The sequence below is a fragment of the Apteryx mantelli genome, chromosome 7 (assembly GCF_036417845.1).
Source record: "Apteryx mantelli isolate bAptMan1 chromosome 7, bAptMan1.hap1, whole genome shotgun sequence".
Lineage (NCBI taxonomy): Eukaryota > Metazoa > Chordata > Aves > Apterygiformes > Apterygidae > Apteryx > Apteryx mantelli.
In genome coordinates, this window is record NC_089984.1 from 21,256,335 (window position 1) to 21,274,313 (window position 17,979).

The following is a 17,979-nucleotide window of genomic DNA, read 5'->3' on the forward strand; positions in this document are numbered from 1 at the left end:
TGTGTGTCTTTATGAGGCAAACTTCTTGGACACTTGATTACAAAGAGGATTTGGTAGAGTTATTAGGCTGTGTTTTTGGAGGTTTTTTGACAAGTGAAGATGCCATTTCTGAGAAAGGATAGGCTGAAGTACAACCTGTTCTATAGCTTTTGGTTGTTAAGATAAAACTAGGTGGTAATAGAAAGTATAATTCCCGCTGAGAACATGTATCTGCATTATGAAGCAGTACCTAAGTAGATTTTCAGAATTTGAACTTAATATTAAAAACTCTGCTCATATTCTGCAAAATGCTATGTTATATATTGTGTTAATCATGCACTGTAGGTATTGCATTTTTGGAATTATTAAACCTTTTCTCATTTTTTGAGATGTTTCTGTAAAATTTTAACTTTTTTAGATAGTTATCTTTTCTGAAGGTCAATTTGTATATATATATATTTTTTTTGTAAAAGATAATTTAGCACAGATCCTCATTTTTTTCCCCTCTGGAGCTGATAACTCTGAATCTAGGACGCTAGGGCTCCAAGTAGTCTTCAGTTAAAAAAACAATGAGGTTAGAGGCTAAAAGGGTCTATTTAAAATCCCTCCACAACAGGAACTGCTCTTTTTGTAGAAGAGATCTGGAAAGCTCTTTAAATTTCTTTCTAAAGTACCCTTGAGATTATACATTTATTTCACATAAACAAATCTAGAATTCTGGATTTGTTCTAGTTAGTGAGCAGTTACAAGCAAATAATTAAGATACTTTTTAGTGTGGTTGACCCATTCAGCAGTTTTTTATGGTTTGCAAACCAAGGGAACTGACAGTTGGAAGGAGGTTTTTATTTATATCTCTTTTAAAAGGTGATGCAGTAGATAACCCTTTACTGTTCCAACTGTTAAAACTGTTTATTTTGATTTTGTTACTGCAGGCAGAAAAAATCCTTTCTGCTCCTCAATGTGTATTTTCCTGTTACAAAAATAGGGTTATTAAACTTTTTGGTAGCAAATTCCATACAAGCAAAATGAGATGATTCTTCACATGTGTGAATAAACTGTTGAATCGTCTTTTGGGACAATTTTTATTCATGTAACTACTGGACAATGTCACAGAAGAAAAGTCTAGAGGGCTCTTAAAGCAGTATCATTGATGCTCAGGGACTTCCCAGGTCACAAAAGTATTGGAAGCTGGAAAAGTGTTTGGTAGAAACACTGCTCCACGCTTACTTGCTTTTGTCACCCCTAGCCGTCAGCTGTTAGGCACTGTCCGAGCCAAGGCGCTGCGGCTGGATGAACCTTTGGTGTGACTCGATACAGCTGTCTTAAGTCAACTTTGTTCTAGCGATTTGAATGCGGTAGCTTGCCGCAGCTGCAAGGATTAGTTGTGGGGAGAATTTCTGAGAGTGCACAGTGTGTTGTCTGCTGTGTTGCGGCACTTTGCACTTCAGTGTCTCTGCCTCAGCAACAGGCTCCCAGTTACTGCGTGTCAGAAGGTTCGTAATTCTCCTTTCTCCTGTGAGCCCCATGTTTGTGTGGGGCTACAACAGAATCCGCCCTTTTCCATGCTCTGAACACCTGAACGAGTGAAAAAGGATATGCCATCATGCTTTTCATTAGGTCAGATATCTTTCAAACTAGCAACTGATTTTTAGTTGTCAATTGTAATGTTCCTGCCAGTCACCTAGTTACAGGTATGACACTGAGTTACCAAGACCATACGGTTTTGAAAAGGCGTAGCATGATTCTAGGATGCATTAAGCAACAGATTTTTAGCTCAGAAAACAAAGAATCGGTTCCACTGCATAATGCTGGACCACTTTCATTCAGGAAAAATGAGTTTAAATTGGCTTGGTGTAGTGAGGCTCCAATAGTATGATTAAGGCAAATGGAGAATGTGCTTTGCTGTGAGAGATTTAAAACCAATGGCTTATTAAAAGTCTAGCAAAACAAAGGAAAACGAGTCAGAGCAGTCATTCTTCATGGATATGCTGTGGGAATACTTATCAAGAAAGGAGAATAACTTAGCCAATAACACAGGGATTGTATGAATTAGTGATGAATAAGTTTGGGCAGGAAATTATAAGGTGTTTAGCCATCTGAGTGAAGTTCTGGAATAGTTTCCTAAATGCTTTAGTGGGAGGAAATGCTCAACTGTTTTAAGAGAATCTGATATATGTGTGAAAGATCAACAAAATAGGAAGATCCCTGGAGATAGAAATTATAAGCCTTTTGATACAAGCTTACATACCCACTATATTGACATTTTTAAGGAGAGTTTGAAAAGACATGTAGTTTGCACCATATTTATATCATAATATTTTTATGCTGCAGTGCTTCTGCTAGGTGCCTGCAAGTGCCAGGAATAGAATAGCTTTCCCCCTTTATGCCTAAATTTGAACAGTCAAAATGTTTTCATATTTAAGTTTTGTATAAGATCTAGTTTAAATGAAGATGAATTGAAATTAGTTTTCCTAGTGTAGAAATACAAATGCACAAGAAAATAATTCCTGTCTAAAAGAACTGCTTGTAAGATAGTAGAGAAAGCTCTGCGATGTTCTAGGATTTGATTGTTAGGTGGTGTAATTTTTAGTTGCTAATCTTTCTGAGCTTTTAAATTCTATGATAGTGGATATTTTTGAGATGAGATTACTGAACAACAGTTATGATGTGGGAAGTTCATTTACTATAGTTGCAGGTGACTAGTTACATCCTGTGTGCATGAAAATACTTAAAATTAGATAGGCAATTAATTAAGATTTATTCTTTCCTACACAGTAACAGAAATGTTGGTGAATGTTCTGAGCATTTGCTCTGATGATGAGCTGATGACAGAGGGAGAAGATCAATTTGACGGTAGGGGTCACTTTTAGATACAAAAGGTTTGGGGGTTTTTTGCCTTTTTTTTTTTTTGTTTGTTTGTTTTTTTGAAATACTTGCAGTACAGTAGTTGATACTTAGACTGGTAATATTACCTGGAATTGGAAGAAAATTATCTTCAGATTGTTTTTAGATAACCAACACTTTTGGGGGGCGGGAACTGTATTTTCATGTTTGTGATTAAGAAGCAGTAATAATATTGTTTGCAAATATTCATATATGACCTCTAGTTGAAGCTGAAACCTTTTTGTGAAAAATTCTCAGAGTTTATCAAAGCTTTAAAAGTATAAACATACTGACCATACTTGCAGAAGTACATCTCATGTACAAGATTAATAAATATCTAAATAGTACAATAGTAATCTAGAATAGTTTTATCATAAGCTCTTACATTTCAAAAACGTAATGTTTTTTCTTCAGTGTAGAGTTGATATAGGTAAAAGTCAGAAATAGTACTTATGGTGAAGTACTGCTTAAAATATGAAATACAAGTTTAAATTTTGGTGTTTGAGTTTAAAGCATAAAAGTTGGAGAACTGTTATATGTATGTTTTATAATACATATTTATATAATAAAATATAACATCTTTCTATCTTGTAAACTGGTACAGTGAATTGTTAAGGAGATGTTTTTAGCATTGTGATGATTAAGAAGTAACATTAAGATGGTGATTAAGATGTATGTAGCATTACAACAGCATATCAGAGACTTCTGGTGTTTTTTATAATACTTAACATCTGAAAGGTTCTCAGACTTGCTTCATTTTATCCAATAATAGAATAGATTTACTGGATTGTTTGGTGATTGGGGAGGAGGAAGGAATGTTTACAGCAGACTTTGGGAAGTACTAAAGATCACATATAAAAGGTCCGAGAGACATCACCCCATTCTTTAGTGCTTGACAATTACTGTGTTAAAATTCAGTAACAGAATCACACTGTGCTATGCACCTGTATATTTTAGATTGAAATGCATTGATTAGGAGCCACTTGAACTTTGCTGCCATTTAGGTTGTTGCTAGAAATGTGAAAAATCAGAGAGAGAGTCTCAAATGTGATTCTGCAAACAGTTAATTTGTCTTTCATGCAAGTAATCGTACTGAACTGGGCATAGAACAATTAAACTGAATATTTGCAGGGTTGGGCTTTGTGGTTTTCTGAGATGATAGACTTCAGGCTGTCCAGCGTAAATGCACTCATCAGTTGATTGCATATGCCCTGTCTTTAGTATGGTAGTTGCACAGTTTCCTGATTTGAATTATTTTATTCTTCTGTCTCCTTTAACAATTTCTTTGCTTGATGCATATCTCTCAATGCCACCTAGGTACTGTCTGCGCTTTATCTTTCTATGTGAATGGACTTTTTTTTAACTGTTGACAAGCTTTCACTTGTTTATCATAAATTTAAAATATACTCAACAATCCCACTTCTTATTCAATTAATGCATTTTTAAGTGTTGCAATTTTCCATTTTCTTTTTTCACATTTCTTTTCCATTCATTCTTTATTACCACTGCCAAGTTAAATATCTTTATTTTGTCTCACTCACCTTTTTCTCCATCGTTCACTTCCTTTTTTTCTGGACTCTCCATCTGAAGAGCGACTCATATATGGCAATAAAAAAGGTACAGACCAGACAGAGTAGGAATGTTTTGAAATATGACTTCAAAGAACATAACGGTACAAGTTTTAGTGCAGAAAATACCTGCTCATGGAGAGACATATGTAGTTTTTTTATTTTATTGCCCATTTTAATGGGATGTTTATAATGGTTTTATATTTGTTATCAGAAGTCATATTCCAAGACAGCTGTCTTTCTGAGCATGACTTTTTTTCTCCTTTCTTCCATTCCTTTTTTGTAGAATTTCATTCTTTTACCTATTTCTAATACTTTATCTTTGGCCCTGCATGTGTAGGGAGCGTTCAGTTGTCTGTCTTACTCTTCAATAAATTTATTGTGAGCATTTTTTCAAGATTGTGCATGGAATGTGTTTATAGAATGCTCCAAAACCTGGTTTGTATAGTACTTTTAGTTTCCTTAAACTGAGATGTCAAAAAGACTTCCTTATTGTATGTGCAATTTTGTAGATGGGTTGATACAAAATTTACAGAGAAGTCTGCTAACTTAAATTCATAGTCTATCACCTGTTTTTTTCTGCAATCCCAGTGTAGATATTTCCATGCAGAAAAATCCTTCAGACATTACTTATCTATTAATAAGTTTGCTGTCTGTATAAATTTGTCACTTCAAGAGAATATTTTTAATACTTGGAAATACATTAGATTATAGGGGTACTTCTGAAGGTTTTGAAAATTTTTTGGAGCATAATAATGTGAGCGTTTCAAACTTTCTTGCATGGGCATTAGGAAGGGGGAATAGGAGAGTTCTTTGCTGTATCGCCTATAATTTAGGGCACAATCAAGACATTCTTCTGCAAGGAGATGTCACCTTTCTGTGCCTTTTCTCTGGACTAACCAGAGATTTAGTGGCCACATTAGGATGGCATTGCAGCCTGAGGTAATACACATTTGGCCTTTTGGCTTGGCTTGGCTTGGCTTGGCTTGGCTGTGTTGCTTCCAGAGGACTCGGACAGTGAAAGCTCACGTAAAAATATCCTAACCCAGCCCTTCCTAGGGCTTAAACCTTTTAAGGTGTAGTGACCTTCCAGAGCTGAGATCTGGGCGCTAGCGCTGCCCGAAAGCTTCTCGGCTGGCATGCGACAGCGCCGCAGCCCTGCAGCCCTCCAAAGGCAGGTGTGGGTAGGGGGGAAGCTCTGTGCAACTTGCAGTGGAAGATTTGTGGTCCCTTATTTAACTCTGGCCTCTTCAAAAACTCAGAATGATCGCCCTTCTCATTCCAGATCTTCTCCATGTTATTTCGGTAGTGTTCAAAGAGAGAAAGTAAAACCCTTTAGAATTTTACAAATTAAACTTTAACTTTTAAAAGAATGTTTTTTAGTAACAATTGATTTTTTCGGCCTATCCTATTAGAAGTTTTTCCTGGGCCTTCTGTTTTTTGGGTTTTTTTTGGTGTGTGCAGTTCATTAAAGTTGTTCCTTTGTTTAAAAAAATCCTTACTCAATAGTTTCTGGTTTTTTTCTCTTTCATTTAAATGAATTGGCAGATATTTGTCATACCCCAGGCCTCTTTCATCGTGTTCATACAAAGGTTGTCTCTTCCTCCCTTTTCTCTTTGTCTCCACTACACGGTTTTCTTTTGTGTTATTTTGTTTGCCCTGGTATGTTTTTTTTTCTTTGTGTGTTTTCTTTGCTTTGGGGTCCAGGATGGGAAGTCCTCCCACTCTCGTTCCACAGAAGGCCTGGGATCCTTGCAGCTGTGTTCTCCAAGTGTTGCCTGGTGTGCTAGGCTGTATCTGCTCTCAAGGGGAAGCTAAATACTACAGAGCAGGGAAGAAAAATAGCTTCTGCCTTTTTTTGGATGGGAGTAGACAAATTCTAGGATATGCAGCTTTCCGTGGTGCACTTCTGTGATTCTCCTACGTTCTTGCTCATTTGTTTGGCAACTTTTTCATGAGCGCTTTTCTCACGCATTAAAGAACACTGAGATAAGGAGGATCTGGACGCCTGACAGAGCTGTCTGAGTTTGTTCACTCTCTTTTGGCCACCTGTGGTTGAATTCAAAGCATGACTGAGTTCCTCTTACCCTGGTGTGATTAAAACTTTCCCTCCCCAATGACTGATGAGAATTTTGTATTGATTTTAGTTTTGGTGTCTCCCTGTCTGCCTGTGCTTTTTGGGGAGGAATTGGGATGTCAGCAAAGGAAAGGACAGTGCAGGGAAGGGTAACTTTTACTTCTCTGTCCACATTGAACAAAACCAAAATTAATGTTGGAGAAAGGAGCTTCTGTTTTTTAGAGTATAAAGGCAGGCAAAGGTAGCTCTCCTTCCAAATCCCAAGCCTCTTTGCTGAATTTTATCTTCACTTTTATCTGTCACAAATGGTATTTCTCTGCTTGGTGGAATATGCAGTATTTATTACAGATCTTTTGGTATTTGTAAATTCTGCAAATGACGCAAACCTGCAATGGTACAGAACATAGAATTAGGTAATAAGGAAGGTAACACTGCAAGTATTTGATATTTTATTTTGAGTTGTGTGTGTGTTTTGGGGAGTTCACGTAAAAACAAGGAAACAAACAACTGTTTTCTCTTGGATAACTGTCTGAGAATTAGCACCAAACCTTATTTTTTTGTGGCTTTAATATCTTTTCGGCTTCTATATTGAGCTATAAACCTACAACTTGATATACACAGACGTCAATGAAGAATTTCAAAGGTAAAATGTAGGCGAATGAAATATGATAGTTACTACACTGTAGTGACAGCGATTTAGGTGTTTGCTAGCCTTAGCAAATCATTGTGAACATCCTAAACTTTTTTGTGTCTGTTTTGTGGACACAGAGGTGATGATTATTTTGATGGCATTCTGAAGCCTTAATTTTGTAGCTTTATGGGCCCTTAAGTGTTTGGGTACTGGCATTCTGTCAAGAGTACTGAACTTAAACAGTTGTGTTGAATTTGATGTGCTCTGTGAAATGGTGGCCTAGTGAATACTCATGAGCTTGAGACTCTCTCTTATTCCGTTGAAAGTAGGTACAGCTGCAGCGCGGAAAGAAATAATCAGAAACAAAATCCGTGCAATTGGCAAGATGGCAAGAGTCTTCTCTGTTCTCAGGTAATTACATGACTTCTGCATTCCTAAAACACCTCTTATGTATATGAGGAAAAAAACCCCTCTGTTTCAGGATATTAGATGCCAAGCATTCTTCAGGCAGACCAGTGTGCATCAGAATCTTGTTTTGCATATCGAGGCACCCCATCGATGTTGGGATTTTTGGATAAAGAGTATTTTTAAGTTATCTTTGAGACATGTTTCAGAAGTTATAAATTATCGAACCTGATCTTTAACTTACAAGTTATTTGCCCGGTCCTTTAACTACAAGTGTCTGAAAGGCAATGTCAAAATAGAGAGATGGAAATGAAAGTTGCAAAGGAGAAGGTCAGAACTCTACAAAAGTTTTTGCCATACCAGAAAGTTGAAGACTGTTGTTTTTTTTTTGTTAACTTTTAAAAAATGCCTTTTTCTTGCACGTGTCTAGATCTAGAGATACCATACTTGCATTTCACCAAAACATATAATTTTCCACAGACCATAGCTGTTCAAATAGAGATAATTTTTTAAAGTTGGTATTTCCCAAAGCACAGACACTGTGGAGCAAATTGTGATTTTTTTCTATGGCACTGAGACATGTTGAGTACCTCATGAGGCATTCAATATCAAGTTCAAAGCCAATGAGCCTGCATGTGAATAATTGCTCACAATTTGCCTCAGAATTAATCTGTGTTTATAAGTCCTAGACTGTGGAAAGATGGGTATGGAATAGAATTATCTTCTCCATTTTAATAGTTTAAACTTGAATTTGCATTCAGTCTTGGTATGCATAAAGCACAACAAAAACAGGCTTTTCCCCCTTATTTTATTTTAATACTTAAACTTTTCATGAACAGGTATTTAAGTTGCCGTTGTTGGTTTTTCTTATACCAGGGAGGAGAGTGAAAGCGTGCTGACACTCAAGGGTTTGACTCCCACTGGAATGTTACCTAGTGGAGTGTTGGCTGGAGGACGCCAGACCCTGCAAAGTGGTAATGATGTTATGCAACTTGCTGTGCCTCAGGTGGACTGGGGCACATCTCACTCTTTCGCTAACACTACACATAATGCATGCAGGGAATTTCTTATGCTTTTCAGTTCTTGTCTTAGCGGCTGATACAAGCATAGTGTTTTGTGTTAATCAGGCAATGTGAAATGGATACTTAACCAGGGTATAAAACTAAAAGCAAATGAGTTCAGTAGCGTCAGGCCACATTTTTCAGACTTTGAGCTTCCTTAGTGAAGAATTTTTCAGGTGGTGCAGATGCCTCAGGTGGGGTGACCTCATAGATCTGATAATGGAATCTTAAGTTATTTGATCATTACAGATACAAATTTGCAATGTAATTTTGCATCCTTACTTGTCTGCCTTTCATTAAAATGGTTTTATTACATATGTATTAGTATTTTAATTGATAATGTCAAATACTTTTTGATGTTAGCATTAACAAACAGCTACAGGCTGCAGAGTTCCATATTACACTCCATTGGTAGATCAAAATGTGCTGCGTTTTGTACCCTGGTAATTAATGCCAAAGTTTGTTCTCTATGTTGTTTGTCAAATGTTCTATGTATAATTGACCTCCCTGAATTGTCCTTGTAACATGCTGTTTCCTTCCTCTGCAGATGTAGCTGCTTTCTTAGATCTGTCTGTCTCTCTCTAGGTATAGATGTATGTCTGTATAAGTGTTAAAATTAAACCACTATCCCAGACACTTGTCTGTCTCTTGATGTAGAAGCAATGTTGTAGCACCTTGTTTTTGAGGTTTGCTGCATTTGCTGCTGCACATTGTCTGTGCATTTTGAACAATAATGTACTTGAAAAATATTCAGTAATTGTTATAAAATCAGTTGAGAATAAAGGGATTGAATTTAAAACTTGTAAATAAATCAAAATAAAAGGGTGTTATTAAGTGTGCATATATTTTTGCATGAAAATAAAAGAACTGTATACAAAATATACCTGTAATCTGGCTCATTGAATATTTTGTAAAAGTTTTTTTTTTCTTATTTTGTCGAATCATTGGATCCTTTTTTTGCAGAAGACCCATAAATGATTAACTAGGCTTAGAGAGAATGTTATGAGCTTGTACCAAACATATTAAGAGGATGAAGTCCAGGTTTGTGTGCACAACGGTGGATAACTAAATTATAACAATTGGAAACTGGACTTCATATCACTGTGCAGCACTCTTAAACCTAAGTTATTCAAGACTTTTTATTTGCCATTCTCAGGCTTTAATAGAAAGTATAACTGTTAATCTGACCACTGAATTTTATAACCGTTGAAAGATTGTGATGTATTGATTAACTGAATACTCTTTTTTACACAATCTATTTTCCAAGAGTAGCTGCTTTTCTCATTTAGTGATTTAGGCTGTTTATTTGAAAATTTTAAATTTTCTGTATAGGATTTTTAAAAACCTTTCACTACATTTTCTATTAAACTATCAAAGCTGTTCATTAATGGCTTTGAAACATGAATGTCACATTTTAAGTCATTTTTCAGTGGACATATAATGTCTACAAGTAAGTTTATATGTCCAGTGTATGTATGTGATTGTTTTGTGAATGTCTATAACAAGAAATGGTGTATGTTTCTTAATCCATCCTACTATTCCAAAAGCATATGTTCTAGTTTTAATTTTCATCGTTTAATAAGATACTCTATTATGCTTAAAAAAAATGAGTCTGTAATCCTCTCATTTATTTAACGGATTTTTATCCATGTTTCATTACAAATATTAGAGAGGATCAAACTGACTAGAAAATTTTTTTTAACATAAGATATACAACATTCTACCATTATTGAAGATGTGGGACATTTAGAAAATATGGAAAATGCTTTTTGGATTTTTGTGGGTGTTTTTTTTCTTCACTAGAATTTTTGATGGCAATATTCCTTGATGCATTACATTAATATACCTCATCTGTTTTAGCCATGTTAATTGTTCAAAATAATTTGTGCAAATGTTAGTTCTCCTTAAGTTACAGTAACTTCTTTCTTATTGATAAAAATTTTACTGTCTCTGTCTTCAAAAAAGTAAACTTTTCCAATGATTATGCTCAATTGCAAAGGTAGAAATAAAACAAAAATAAAGTAAAACTTCACTAATTGATACTTTTCTAAACCACCACAATATCAGTGAATTCATGTTCTTGGTAAAAATAGGGTCACCGATATTATAGTAGGGTTTTCTTATTACAAATATTTAATTATTTTTTCAAGTATATTGTAGTATGTTGATCAATATATTATCAATAACTTAAACTAGTCTAGATTTGAGAAAATAAAATAACAATATTGATTGATGTAGTATTCTTGCTTTTCCAGTTGTTTTATTCACTTGAAATTCACAAAATTCACAAATATGTCATGCTTTTTCCAAGTATTAGATGTGTTTGTTTCTCAATGCTGTATTGGGAAATGATTTATTTGTACTGTGAAAGCTATAAGAAATGGAGAGTATATCTACATTTTGCTAGAGAGCTGGGCTGGAAATTTATCAGTGCAAATATATATGTAGGCATAAATGCAAAATTACACTTTCTTATGTGTATAATGGTGACTAACAGTTGCTTTGACTTCAAATTTAGGAAGTGTAATTTGGACCCAGTTTCACATTTTTGGACAGGAAAAATCTCAAGGGATTTTATTCAGAGATATCACTAAATGAATACAACTAATTCTCAGTGTCAGTAACCTATTCTGCGCTAGCTCTTAGCGGGTGCCACTGCCCTTTCAAGAATTTGTCCAGGCACGCCGCATACCCGTCGCGAGCTACTGGCCGTTCTCAGGGAAGCCCCACTGATGCCTTGTTGGCATGGACATGATTTAGAGCAGGGTACCAAAAGCATTAGTCAGTCAGACACAGCTACTTTATGGAAAATGATTGAACAGATTCTTACAGCAAAACAGGTGTCCGAGAGTAAAATAGAAATTCTAACTCTAGTGAAAGGCTTAAACAAAGACAAATAGATTTAAAAAAATTTTTTTTAAATAATGCCAAACTACATCATCCTATGGAACAAGTCAGTATATGAGTTATTCAAGAAATATGTAGATGTACTTCTGAAAAAGGAATCAAAGGTTATTTCTACATAGCTTTAGTGTACTAGGATAAAACTAGACTTGGGGCAATCATGGCCTCTGTATGTTTCTGTTTTTTTTTTTAATGTGGATTTATGGCTTTCATTAATATGTTGCTTGCATAAAAATAGCTAAAATATTGAAGACCATACTAAGTACTGTTCTTTAAAGAATAATTTCCTAGTGACTTATTCCTGGTGACTTATTCCATGGAATTAAACGATCAACATTTGTTTAGCAAGCCTAAATCCTGATTCAGCAACATACTAAATGCAAACCTAAATTTAAACTTGTCAGTACTTCCATGGAAGTCAGTTGGACTAGCCAATACTTTCTATTGGAGACTTTAATTGCTGCCCTTGCTATTAGTCAGAGGGGTGGTAAGATAGTTTGGGGGGTTTTATTTTTTATGTTGGCTAGGATTTTACATCAGATCTGGCCTTTAATTAAAGGGGGAGTGCGGGCTCTGCTTGAGGAGGGCAAAGCCATGGAGTGATTTCCTTGGAACATTCGTATTTAAAATTTGCTGTGAAGGTGAGAATTTTCTGAGCAAAGACTTCAGGAATCTCCATTCTATTAAAACAATGCAGTGTTTATTCTAGCTTTATCAGGGTTTACAAGGGATAGAGTTTTAATTAAGAAGTACCTGCAAAAAACCCAACAATATTGTTTTCCAAAAACACTTTACAGTGGTTTTTTTAATGCTTGTATTTTCCAGTCAGTTTGTTCTTTTATTTCAAGTTGAAATTTTTCTTTTTCTTAATTGCTGTGTATATTGCAAGATCTTTCTAGAACAATAGTAGTGCAAGTAGAATGAATTAGGTGTAAATTCTGAAATTTGTGTTTATGACAAGGCTACATAACTTACAGAGGTAAATCAGTATTCGTGATCTTTTCAGGAAAAGATTGAAAACAAAGACCCCACAGGTAACAGGAAATGGCGGAAAGGGATGTTTTTAATGTAGTTTTGAATTTATATGGCAAATAGATTATGATAACTTACAGTATGGAAGTATATATTTGGCCTTTTAAAATAGATCTAAAACTAATTTATTTTTACAATTTGAGAAAGTCTTTTTCCCTTAGTGTCTTCATTCATTCAAGTGGCTTTTTGCTTCAATTCTGGGCTTGCCCTTGTCTCTTTAGATTTAGGTGCAGGAAAGGGTTTTTTTGGTAACTTGGACTATGCAGTTTGTAAAAGTTAAAATACTGCATTATGCATATGTATTTCACAATATTTTTACTACAAATTAATGTAGTTATCTTTCATTTCTGCTCAGATAGTCTAAAAAAAAGTTATGTGTAACAGGTTGTGTTTTGTGTTTGAAAGGAAATGAGAAGTAATAAACTTAGTTTGCTTTGAAGAATTCTATTCTGATCTAATCTGAGGTTTCTTATATAATTGCTTTCCCCATCATTCACTTTAATATTCCTTTATGCTTTCTGTTGTTTACAATATATATCAAGAATCAAACAGGTTTAATACTATGTATAATATCTTCTGATAATAAATTATGGGATTAGAGGCATGACAGACAGTAGGGGAGGTAAAAAGCTGTTATTATTGGAATTAACTACAGTTTAAGTCTTAGTTGCACATGGTTTGTTTAGCAAGTCTGCACTAATAAAAGATTATTTTGGTAGTCTAAAACCTTACATTAAAGTTTGCTGACTTTTCGAGTTAAAACAATTGCAAAATCTTACACCTAAGAAGTTACAGCTTTTGTCACAGTTACTTAATTCAAAGAAACAAGTAGTAAGCTAGATTTTTCTTTATGCTTACATGAATTCATACACCAAGGATATGTTAAACTCAGACCTCTTCCTGCTGTAGATTTTGTTGTCGATCCACCTAAACACTTAATCTTACGAGACTTTGCAAACATGACTTCTAGATTTGTCCTTTATGGTTTAAATTTCACAAGTTAAGTTTATCAGAGATACCTATTTTAGCTTAAAATGCAATGAAAAATTGAAGTACTAGTTTAACTTCAGAGACAAAATATAAATAAAACAAAAGATATTTTCTTCTTATTAGAACACTGATAGCATTATTTGTATAGCATCCTTATTGGTACTTTAATGAAGCTCACGAATGCATTTTGAATTATCAGAGATACTAGTTTCAAATAGTTCTTTTTTTTTAAACCATACCACAACTTTAACATTAGTTCAAATTTTATGTTGCTGTCTTAAAAAAAAAAAAAGAAAAGAAAGAAAGAAAACTTCTAGAAATATATAGTTGAGTAAATGAAGTGCCAGTTAATTAGTGTTGTTCTTGATAAACTTGTAGTTGATAAATTGTATTAATTAAAATATAGGAGAAGTTTCGCTTAAGCTTAATAAAACAAAACCCCAAACCCTTAATTATAATTTAAAATTATTGTAATCTAATCTGGCGTAGCATACTATATTAAATTGATCATTGCCTTTTCTGCTATGCGATATTACACTCTTCATCTTTCTCATTCATTTTGCATGCATCTGCTCACTTCTGTACAGCCACTGTAGAGGCAATTGAGGCTGAAAAAGGTATGATCAGAGTCTTTGCCATTGGCAGAGATCTGTGGTGTCTGGGAGGGAATTCAAAAGTACTCTGTGTGGGTTTGTTTTACTTTCAACTTGCACAAGCAGAGATGAATCAACTGTATTGATTCATCCCTTTTACATGTAACATTCATTTCTAGCTTTAGGATGATGATTACCTGTATTAATATTTTAAGGAAATTGGGTTTTTTTCTGTTTTTTCTTTTTCTTTTTTTTTCAATACAAAATATGCAGTAGTTTCTGTTTTTATTTGTATAATAGCATGTTGTGATATGTGGTGTTGTCTTGAAGTCCTTAAAAATGGTAGTGTTTAATTTTTTTTCTGCATTCAACTGCAGGTGTTTTTTCCTTTTGGGGGGAACACACAGGGAAGGAGGGTTGTTTATGCATGCCTCTTCTCATAAAATTTATTTTTAATGGCTTCAAACATAGTTTTTTAAAACTTTCCATAACACATCTGGTAGTGCAAGACATATAAATACAATGTTTGCTTTTCCTGGAGATTTTGAACATAATTCGATGACCAAATTTGCTTCCAGTATATATGCCAATTTGCCAGTAAGAGGCATATTAAATTCTATGGATTATCAGTGCTGCTGTGCTAAAAAAGTTGCTGTATATACATCCTTTGTTAGTGGTGCTGACTAGAATGCCATCAAATTATTTGGTATTCAGAGTATTCAGCTTCAGATTGTCATTGAAATTTTTTCACAGATATTTTAATTTCCTGTTGCTCAGTATTAAATGAAGTGAATGCCAAACAGCATAGCAATTGAGAAAGCTACCTCAGTGTGTTTCCAGATTTGGTTGCAAAGCAACATTTAATGACTGTATGTTTGCTTTTTTAATTAAGGAAGTCAGATCTCCAAAAGTATAACCAAGGGCCATATTCTGTTCTCAGACACATGTGCAAGAGGTTCCGTCGTTGTGAGTGGAAAGCTGTCTTAAATCTCCAAAGAGTTATTTTGTCCCAAAGACTCCAGTCTTACAATGTGGTCAACCATTTTCAAGTCTAAATTCAACTGCAGACCTCATGCATTAAAATAAACAGTAGAAAAATAATACTTTAAATACATATGTATTTAAATGATACCATTTTTAAATGCAGTGCTAACCCAGTGACTGTGGTTGTGTCCATTTCAACCATCCACACGATTAGCACAGAATGTGAACCATATCCTGCAGTTTTGCCTGCATGAAAACTGCAGGATCAGACCGTCAATGTGTATGCAGGATGTAACTCTATTATTATTTTTGTAACTCTTTGCTGCTTTGCCTCCACTGCACTTGCTGTGCTGCTTAGATCTTACTGACATTCCACTGAGGACCACGGGGATGTTATGATAAGCCTGATGCACTCAGCAGCAAAAACAATTGGTGTCTATAGCTGGCCACCCCAGGGACATGCAGAAGCAATCAAGTGGGTTGAAGTCCCTTGATTCCTACTTGCAGAATATTTGCCATACTCTGTCCTTTTTGTCGTAAGCTGAAATCATGATTGCCACTGAACATTTCAGGAAAGCAGATTAGATAAGCTTTTACTAATAAAGATACAGAGCCATAAGTTTCTTTGGCTGATTTCTTACCTATTTTTAAAAATCATTTATTAGAAAAAGTGTATGCTTTCATCTTATTTTTCTATTACTGACATATCAAATTTGCATTTTGTTAAGCAATACGAGGATTCTCTCCGCAACATAAAATCTGCAGTTTTGAAGAGGCAAAAGGTTTGGATAGGATCAATGAGAGAATGCCACCAAGAAAAGATGCTCTTCAACAAGATGGTATTAATACTATAAACACAACAAATGCCAATGGAAACAATGGAACTGGCAACAACAATGCTCAGTGACCACGTCGGCTTCTGGTTTACTCACTTATGTCTTGCCTGAGAATTCCTCGATTACTGCTTTTTGATGTGACAACAGATGAAATAGCCAGGGGGATCAGTCAAAGTGACTACTTAACGTGAGGTGGAAAACCGCCTAACTTGACCCCGCTGAAGAGAAACCATCCTGCTTTTGAGACAACAGCCCCTCTCTTTATGTGGTGACCGGACCTGCTGGGAGCGTGCTTCATGTATTTACAGAAAATCCATCACTGGCTGCTGAATCTTGAGATCTGGGGAAATAATTGGGCTGTTATCACTAAAGCACATCTAGACTAGCATCTTATGCTTATCGTTGTCAACACTTTAAGTTTACAAATGGGATTTTTTAGTAGCGCTAGTTTGTTTGTTTGTTTTTTTAATCAGACTTTCAAATACAACCCTAAGAGCTAATTATTTATTAATGGACATTGGTTTCATGAAATGTCTTTAAAACGATAGATTAGAATGGTCTTAAAATATCTGAGGCTGCAAAAACTGTATTTTAAATAGACAGAAAAAAATGCCAAAAAAAATCTCAGTTGGTCATTCTGTAAAATGCTGACCTCAGGTTTACTCCTTAGATGTTGCTAATATTGTATTCACTGTATTTTTTAGTTACAGCTTATCGGAAGATTTCTATGTAGGAATGTTTATTACTTGAACACAGATTAAAAAAAAATATTTAATTTAGAAACTTTTTGCCCAGCTTTTTCAAGACTCCTCCCAACCTTGAATTTTAAAAAAGAATATTATATATACTAATTTTAAAAGTAAGAAAAATATGGAAATGTTAATTTTAAGGTACTTTTAATTGAACTTTGTACATTATGTTTAAGTAAATTTTGATTCATATCAAGTCTGTAAAGCTTGGCATTGTATTTTGTGTATGCATGTTTTCATTTTGCAAATATTTAATATATAGACCTATGATGTACATCTATAGGTTATGTAGATGTTATGGGTACTTTTAGTTTATTGTGAGTATTACAGTTGCATAAATAGCTAATAACCACTGGCCTGAATAGCTGCAAGCTTTTTATTATTTTTAAATCTGTAAAGGAACTGAAACTGTATTGGACATACTTTCTGTTTAGGCAAAGCAGTGCGTAAGCAATTGCTCTGTTCAACTGCTAAGGCATTAGTGAAAGTGTAAACTTGAGACTGCATGTATTTTGATATCTACAGGACTGCTTGGTTAAAATAAAAATTGAAGCCCTGTGCTGATTTGTTCACAAATAATGGACTGTACTGATTGCCACTGTACTTTGTTATATATTTTGGCATTTGCTACGTGTCTTTCTCATCCCCTGGAACACAACTTGAAACTTAAGTCACTAGAGTTCATCTCCCTTTTTTGTTTGCCATAAAGTACAATCTGTACATACCCCTGTCTAAGTTGGAAATTTTATGCATGTTCTGAACTATTCAAGTATTTTATAAACAGTAGCACACAATAAATTTTGTGCATGGGCTGCGGCTCCTATCATTGTGTATTGGTTTTATTTGGAATACTTAGGTCTAATCTGACCCAGAAAATTAGTTAGAAATACTCTTCAAAATTTAAGCTATCCAAAAGTCTGAAAAGTCAATTTAGCTTGCAGAGAATTAGTTTAATGTAAATGATATTCAATTAAGAATGCTATTGCTTTCTTCTTTTGCTTTTGAGTTCTTTCTCATAAATGAAATACCTAAGCATTTTCTGTCGGCTAAATTGGACATCCGTTGTTGGTTTGAACAAACCTGGAAGGGCAGCGTCAGCTGATCCTACAGAAAGGCTGTTAACTGTAGCCATGTTTTGTGTGTTGGTTTGAAATGAACATTCAAGATACCAGTGAAATGTGTTAAGGTTGCTTTTTGGGTGAGGGAGGACTGTTTGTTTTGATAGTACGTATATTATTGGATTTAGTCTTTTTGGTATAGTCTCTTTAAAGATAAATATGAAAAGCT

The 17,979-nt window shown here is 34.7% G+C and overlaps 1 protein-coding gene across 10 annotated transcripts in view; it reads left to right on the forward strand.

Annotated features, from left to right (window-relative positions):
- The window catches only part of PPP3CB (protein phosphatase 3 catalytic subunit beta), a 54,465-nt gene that overhangs the window by 30,241 nt on the left and 6,245 nt on the right, over positions 1-17,979 (forward strand). For 2 of the 10 annotated variants that reach the window (XR_010884724.1, XR_010884725.1), the window contains exons 10-12: positions 2,755-2,832; positions 7,465-7,549; positions 8,420-8,517. Coding sequence is in view for 6 of the 10 variants with exons in the window: in XM_067299931.1 (XP_067156032.1) it covers positions 2,755-2,832; positions 7,465-7,549; positions 8,420-8,517; positions 14,118-14,147; positions 15,836-16,014 (470 nt within the window). In the remaining 4 variants the exon portion in view is untranslated. Of the gene's footprint in view, positions 1-2,754; positions 2,833-7,464; positions 7,550-8,419; positions 9,486-14,117; positions 14,148-15,835; positions 17,513-17,979 lie in introns of those variants that run through there. The other 8 variants (XR_010884726.1, XR_010884727.1, XM_067299931.1 and 5 more) reach the window with 7 other exon arrangements.